Source organism: Pecten maximus, chromosome 5, assembly GCF_902652985.1.
Source record: "Pecten maximus chromosome 5, xPecMax1.1, whole genome shotgun sequence".
NCBI classification, from domain to species: domain Eukaryota; kingdom Metazoa; phylum Mollusca; class Bivalvia; order Pectinida; family Pectinidae; genus Pecten; species Pecten maximus.
This window is the reverse complement of record NC_047019.1, coordinates 36,724,916-36,732,813: the sequence shown is the minus strand read 5'-3', so window position 1 is coordinate 36,732,813 and position 7,898 is coordinate 36,724,916. Positions and strand designations below refer to the sequence as shown.

General features: G+C 36.6%; 1 protein-coding gene across 2 annotated transcripts; it reads right to left on the bottom strand.

The window, feature by feature from the left end:
• Positions 1-936: 936 nt before the first annotated feature.
• Positions 937-7,794, bottom strand: LOC117327929 (amino acid transporter AVT1I-like). 2 transcript variants are annotated; one of them, XM_033885175.1, is made up of 9 exons: positions 7,592-7,794; positions 7,432-7,491; positions 6,043-6,148; positions 5,154-5,322; positions 4,342-4,530; positions 3,841-4,082; positions 3,449-3,655; positions 2,777-3,020; positions 937-1,112 (listed from the first exon to the last, which is right to left on the bottom strand). In XM_033885175.1, the coding sequence occupies exons 2-9, from the start codon at positions 7,447-7,449 to the stop codon at positions 968-970; spliced, it is 1,320 nt and encodes a 439-aa protein (XP_033741066.1). In that variant the 5' UTR covers positions 7,450-7,491; positions 7,592-7,794; the 3' UTR covers positions 937-967. The 2 variants fall into 2 exon arrangements, with proteins under 2 accessions (XP_033741066.1, XP_033741067.1); XM_033885176.1 differs by having other exon boundaries at positions 7,432-7,794.
• Positions 7,795-7,898: the final 104 nt, after the last annotated feature.

Sequence of the window (7,898 nt, the reverse complement as noted above, 5' to 3'; positions counted from 1 at the left end):
ACAGTGAGATCCCCTGTTGTTATAACAGAGGTAGTGACAGTGAGATCCCCTGTTGTTATAACAGAGGTAGTGGTAGTGAGATCCCCTGTTGTTATAACAGAGGTAGTGACAGTGAGATCCCCTGTTGTTATAACAGAGGTAGTGACAGTGAGATCCCCTGTTGTTATAACAGAGGTAGTGGTAGTGAGATCCCCTGTTATTATAACAGATGTAGTGACAGTGAGATCCCCTGTTGTTATAACAGAGGTAGTGACAGTGAGATCCCCTGTTGTTATAACAGATGTAGTGACAGTGAGATCCCCTGTTGTTATAACAGAGGTAGTGACAGTGAGATCCCCTGTTGTTATAACAGAGGTAGTGACAGTGAGATCCCCTGTTGTTATAACAGAGGTAGTGGTAGTGAGATCCCCTGTTGTTATAACAGAGGTAGTGACAGTGAGATCCCCTGTTGTTATAACAGAGGTAGTGGTAGTGAGATCCCCTGTTATTATAACAGAGGTAGTGACAGTGAGATCCCTGTTGTTATAACAGAGGTAGTGACAGTGAGATCCCCTGTTGTTATAACAGAGGTAGTGACAGTGAGATCCCCTGTTGTTATAACAGAGGTAGTGACAGTGAGATCCCCTGTTGTTATAACAGAGGTAGTGACAGTGAGATCCCCTGTTGTTATAACAGAGGTAGTGGTAGTGAGATCCCCTGGTATTATAACAGAGGTAGTGACAGTGAGATCCCTGTTGTTATAACAGAGTTAGTGACAGTGAGATCCCCTGTTGTTATAACAGAGGTAGTGACAGTGAGATTCCCTGTTGTTATAACAGAGGTAGTGACAGTGATACGCCTTTTGTTATAGTAGAGGAAGAGAGATCCCCTGTAGTTAAAGCAGAGGTACGTGCGATTATTTCCTCTGTTTTCGTGAAGAATAACTCAATAAGTCAGTTTTTATTGAAGTAGAAATGGTTTATTGGAATCAGGCAAAGCTGGCGTAGCAAGGCATCGATAATGAGTCCGGACTGACAATGTTTATAATGGCAGACACCGAGGCAGCTAGTCCGGCCAGCGTTCCGAGTCCAATTATTATGTAGTTAAGTACCTTCTTCCACAATGGTAATAACCTGTAAACATAACAACGGTAGAATTGAAGTCAGAGTAGACCCGCGTACAACAGTACGTCGTAGAAGACTGCACATACATGGGGAAATCTGTTTTACATTGATGGGAAACATTTAAGCATTGAACGGCTTTCAGTTGGCATTCATAGTCAATATGAATGCCAACTGGACAGAGGCAAATTCAACATGAAGCGCGCTAGCTGTTATAATTTGCCTCAATTTGCCTCTGTCCAGTTGGCATTCATATTGACTATGAATGCCAACTGAAAGCCGTTCAATGCTTATATTTACCATCTGCGATTTTTTATTTGTCGTGCTATTTTTTTTTTTTTTTTTTTTTTTAATTTTCAGTTGGCAGTTCATAAGCTGGTAAACTATATAATATTATACAAATATAGCATTATAGATTTCTGGGTATTTTCTGCAGTTGCTCAAGCTATAGAATCAGTGTTAATACGACTATTTAACAAATCTTAGACAGGTTTCGCGATTACAAACCTTCAAAATTGTAGATGTTTTAACATAAAAATAGTTCATGTTATATAGCGTCGAATAAGAACTACGAGTGCTGATTGATATGTTGTAAGCCTCATAATATTTTTGAAGGAATTGAATTTTGCCGGCAATATTGTATTATATTTGAACATAATGCCTTTCAGTATCTATACACTTTTATAGAACTCCTTTTCTTGGTTGTTCAGAAAGTCATCCACTGCATGTATGACGTACTCATCTGACTGAAAGTGGGTGCCTGAAATAGCTGTTTTCAGTTTTGGAAATAGATGAAAGGCTGATGGAGCGAGATCGGGTGAATAAGGCGGATGCTCAATCAATTTAAAGCCACAATCGTGAATAGCAGCTATGACAATGACAGACTTGTGAACAGGAGCATTGTCCTGATGAAATAACACACCTTTAGTGAGTTTTCCTCGGCGCTTAAGTTTAATATTTTCCCGTAATTGCCTCAGAAGTAAAGCATAGTATGTACCATTGATCATTTGTCCCTTTTGGAGGAAATCTTAGCTTTCATTGGCGGGGGAGAGCCAGAATGTTTCCACTGTTTCGATTGTTGTTTCTGAACAAATGTCAGAAGTCTTGGTACCCATCGGGCCGTAAGATTTCTCATTGCAGGATCCTGGGTCAGAATGGAATGTACTCTTTCCTGTGAAATGCCAAGTCTACTGGCTATATATATTTCTGTGACTGGTCTGTCAGTCATAACAATATCATGAACTTTATTGACCATTTCTTGGGTTGCAACATTGACAGGCCTTCCAGGACGGGGGGTAATCCTCAAGGCTCTATCAGCTGCGCCTGAATTCCGCCACTCACATTTTCACTGTAGCATATGAAGGGACAGCTTTCCTTAGTGTTGCTAATCATTATGGGTACCCTTACGTGTTAAACCTTTTTTATGCCTCACAACAAATCAATCATCCCTCGTACCTGCAGAACGCTGCAAATTACGACCTATTCTGGATATAAACTTAATCTTCTTTTTGAGATAAAACAATCAAATTTAGGATTTTATTGTACCGAACAAATTCCTTCAGTATCTGATACCGTGGGTAAATTGTGTGCGACCCAGTTTTATTTCTTCATCGTGTCTATAGTAACAAACGGGATAATTACTAAAACAGAAAAGCAAAAACTGCCTCCCAACTTACTGTTTTGGTTTACTCCAAGCTGCCTGTATTTCCAGACTAGTATCATTGATTAATGAAGCTTGATATTCAGTTTTTATTTTACACATCTTCATGTATAATAGTGTTGGGCATATGAAATCGGTTACTGTAAATGAAGATCCACCAAGCAATGCAAGCAGATAGCTGAATTTTGGTATGGTTTCAGCAATGAACAAAACGCACGCAACTATGATGAATCTCACAACACATCTTTTCCATGTGAATTCTGAAAATGGAACAGAAATAGATTAAAATCCATATCAAATAAAACAAGATATTGATAGTTAATAATTTGGTGTATCTAAATTTCGTTACTACATTTTTTAATACTATAATAAAGAAGGAACAATTCCGTACAATGACAATTCCTTCGGTATTCAGAGGTGTTCGGTTTTTAGAAGGTTCGGTTTTCGGAAGTTGCACTGTATTTCATGTGCTTTCTCTATTATCTTAAAACAAGTTAAACACCTAGCCTATCAGCGTCAGCCAAAAGAAAACATCACAGATGATTTCAGTGGAGACATGGGGTGAAGATAATTAGTTAAAGATTAATTGCAACTAAATAATTAAATTTCTCCAAGCGTACACATGGAACAATAAATCCACATTGATATCATTATGCTGACTCACAAATTGACTGCTATTCATACTCACCCTTAGGCACATTAAGCGCCAGTTCCACGTCCTGAATGGTCGGACTTAGAACGATGGTAAAAGCTAGGATGATATGTAAGGTGATCATCACTAGCACGATGTAGGACAGTGTTCCGATCGGTAGGTTGTTCAGCACATTAGGCTGCAGGTCTGATCCGTACACAAAATAGCCGATCGACGTGACAGGTACATACATCAGTAACACAACTACAATTGACAATAAATAATATATTATTAGGATTGAAAAAAGCAGGTAATGTCAGCGTGAACATACCTTTACTCACTTTATTCATATATATTATCTCTTCTCGTTAATTGCTTGTGTACATATACATATTGTAAGAATAGTATAAGTTATAGTAACACGTGATTTTAAACTTGATGTTTCTTACTGATATATCCTAAAATTACTGCCGTTTTGAAATCCTTTTCTCGCTTCATATCCATTTGGAAAGTGAGAAAGCAAGAGTGACCTCCAAATGCGAAAGAAAGGGTTCCAAATGCAACCAAAATATTCTTGAAATCAGCGTTTAGGTGGTGAACAGACAGATGATCCGGGACATCTAGGCCAATACTGATGACAATAAGAATGGCAGCTACAGCAGTGGCTGTTGTGGCCCCATAGCCGATCAACCTAGACGAATAGAAGAGCGAAAATGCGTTCACGTGCTTCTATGAGTATTTTACTCTCAAACTGTAAAATTGATTGTAAAACATGAACATGTCACTCGAAATTTCTTAATATAGGCAACATCTTTACTCCTGTATTCCTGTCCTTTCACACCATTTTACAGTACTAGGAACTCCTCTCTCAATTAAAACAGCTACAACTATTAACCGGACCGGAAATGGTTATACTTTTAAACACTGACTTTGTACAGATTGGATCTTACCAGAAATCCTTCGGCGTTCCGAACCAAGACAGAGGGACCAAACATCCGGCAATTATCAATAACCAGAAACAGAAGGAGATGTCGTGTCCCAGAGCTAAGGACAGGATCTCTATGTTGTCGGCAGATATGAGGAGAAACACAATAGCTGTTCCAAACATGGACACGTGCAGGCTTGTGGACACAACATATCTATAAAAAATCAAAACTGCAAAGTTATATATCAAATGATTTCTCATATTGAAGCCAAATTATCTTTTGATACAATTTTCTTACAAAATCCTGCATGATTTGGATATTTATCCTTCGGATCAGATTTAAATTAAGAAATAATTTCGCTTGTATTTCTATTAAGACAAAGCTAATATATCAAGAGACTTTGGTTTTTCTATTGTACATTATATATGTATACCTACAACTGTATGTACAGTATATAGACATACAGTCCTCACACTTTGTAAGAGACAGATATCTACGAAGTTATAAATCAATGGTAATGACTTTTTGTATGTCTTCGAAAGCTATCAGTATATGTTAGTATTGATAAACTAGTACTTACTTATGATACTGATGAGTTATACCAAAATTTAACATTATCTGGAGTGGAAACCCTTTACATTCAATTCTGATTAAATCCATTCAGAGAGATAACAGCATCTATATTCTAAATAGGTTATATACCTATTTAATGTAATATAATATTTACTTATTTCATCTTCATTTGCTTTTGAAACACGTACATGTGTATGTAATAATTAAATAATTTTTTAATGTCTCCTGATGCCGTACTGTGCATATTTTGGAATATACATGACCTGCCAATTTTTCCGTAAGTTTTTGCTCCGAGAAGCTGATAAGGATCTTGTAAATGTCCTTTACAGTCATCATATATGGAGGCCGCCATAGCCCACGCCTCGCCAAGGAGAATACCCGTATACGTCGACACCAACGCAAACACCAACATCAATATAAGCCCAGCCCATCCTGAGGAAACAAGCGAAGCATTTAAGAAAGCGTGATATCTAATACAATACCAAAGCCAATGAGACATAAGTTTGACGAAGACGTAATTATATTCTCTTTCGACTGCCGAAGAAAAAAACCCAACAATACCTAATTTCGGGAGAATAGTAACAGCACGTTAAGAGCATGGTACTTTTAATGGTCGACATCAGTAGCTCATAGGGGAATATATGTTCGTCGATATGCCTGGTGGTTCTGTTGTCATCAGCTTGACTCTCACTTTGGTGATATGACTTAATCCAGATTGTATAAAGATGCGTATGGCGAGTACGCGTTTATTCCCCGGAATACACTGTTTTATTCTCCGGGTTCTTTTTCCAGGACCCCCCCATTCCATTTTTTGAAAGGAATTATCTCTTTATTTGTAAATGTTGAGCTACAATTATAGTTTGCATGTTGGTTTTCTTTTTTATAATCATCTGTTATTAATATCAAATGGGGATTTTTTTGTATGATAAAAAGGGGTGGTTTTTTTGTTTTGTTTTGTTTTGTTTTGTTTTTTTGTTGTGTGTGTAAATTATGAATTTATCCTTTTTATGCTTACACACAAAACGTAACATGCATCAATACAATGCTAACATGTCATGATACTATCTGACCAAGGATGCATAAACAGTAAGAAATGAATTGGAAACCATAACCGTTAAATATATATCATAGCTATAGAGCTAGAACATATACCTATATCTTCCACAGCCTTTGATAGGGCCAGTATCCCTGTACCTGCAACATCTCCGGCAATGAACACGGCGGTGGACGGAATGGTCAATCCCCTTTCCCTGTGGATCTGAGTAGGTACATTATGAATAGGTAACACGATAAACAGAATCTACATTTCAATATCTTATTGTAGATCAAAGGATGTAAACGTCATATATAAGACGTGCTTAAGATAATCATTAGATGAACAAATTAAAAAGTAAAAGAAGTCTACCACACTAGTTAAAACCTGACAGCTAAAGTAAAAAAGTCAATGTACTTTTATCATAATTACATTTAGCTTCCTGTTTGCTAATCGCGTATCCCATTTCATTTGTTGATCATTTATATGAGAAAGCGACATCATGTTCTCCACTGAGCCACACAAAATTATATTCTTATTAACTCGGGCTGTCGTTGTTGTTGTTTTTGTTTTGTTTTGTTTTTTGTTTTTCCTATATGTTTGAATACAAATCACTATTGTTGAATATGACCTTACGAGGAATGTGATTGAAGATGGCCAGCATGGCTCACATTAATACTAATTTAACTGGTTTAGTGTACAGAAATTGATTCAAATTCTTAATTTGATCTCGGTTTAGTCAATATTCTAAATATATATTACAAGGAGTGCGATGTAAGTCAAAGGTTCTTATGATTTTCACACTCAAAGATGTCTACACGCCGTATTTAAGTATTGTCTGTGTCGGCTTTTACTATTTTCAATATATTTTCTTCAACGAGGACACCATTATTTGTTTTATTATATATACATGTGAATATTTATTTGATTGTAAATTATTATTAATTAAGTTCAAATAAGAGACACACTTTATGTATCGTATATGTATGTATATGTTATGTATATGTCGTCCTTCAACAGAACCGTGAACTATTCTGCAAGCCTCAGCACAATGAACGGGAGATGTCTGATGTTTGCCAGCGGCAATGGCTGTGGTTCATAATTGGTTGGGTGTGATAAGGTAATTGAAGTACTATCTCATAGCTCTATGATAATGTACATGTATATACATGGTTTTGCCTACGGTCACTTTCGTCGTCACGCTAAGTTAATTAATATCGCTGTTTTTTATCGACAGTTTTATCTAAATTAGAATCAAAAGACTTTTAATACATACATAAATGCATGAAAGAGTTATCGTGAATTTCTGTTATACTCTACATTGCACTGATGTTGAATATTCATTAACAGAATACATGTATTGTAATTAATCTTGAAGCACGTTATACTGTTGTGATACAGTGTTAATAAATCGATAGCACAATTAAAATAGCATGTGTTGTAGAAGCCGCGACTTGTATTTATTGATATACCGTGTTACCTCTAGATTTAACATAAGTCATACTTACTAGATTTTCAGTTGACATAACGGACCAATTGTGAAGTGGTACTCTCGTACTGCTGTCTTACTGTAACATTAATAAATCGCTGAATATAATTGCATTTATCGCTAATATAATGTATAATCGTTAAGATTGATAAATAACCAGTTTTTAAACGTCACCTTACCTTAAGTATCCTGACGAAACAGTTCCTATATCATGTTGTAAGTATATGACACCATGTGGATATCTCTAGAGTGAAATAAACCTGCAGAAGGTAATGATAAGGTCTCACCGAGTGATCAAATAAGACATCATCACAAATTAAATGGGCCAATTTATCGCGTATATACTATGTATGTGTTTCGCACATGAAATTCCCTCCGGGCATTTCATTGTGCCTCACGGCTGGTGAGTTGTTGATAATGGTTACCAGAAATATGCGGAACACATTACATTACGAGCGTCTTGGAAGTCGGCGAAAACATTACCCC

Coding starts and splice junctions, on each gene's coding strand:
- LOC117327929 (XM_033885176.1), bottom strand. Junction 4,083..4,341: donor GGAACGCCGAAGGATTTCTG/GTAAGATCCAAT, acceptor CTATTCGTCTAG/GTTGATCGGCTATGGGGCCA. Junction 1,113..2,776: donor GCTTGGAGTAAACCAAAACA/GTAAGTTGGGAG, acceptor TTATGTTTACAG/GTTATTACCATTGTGGAAGA.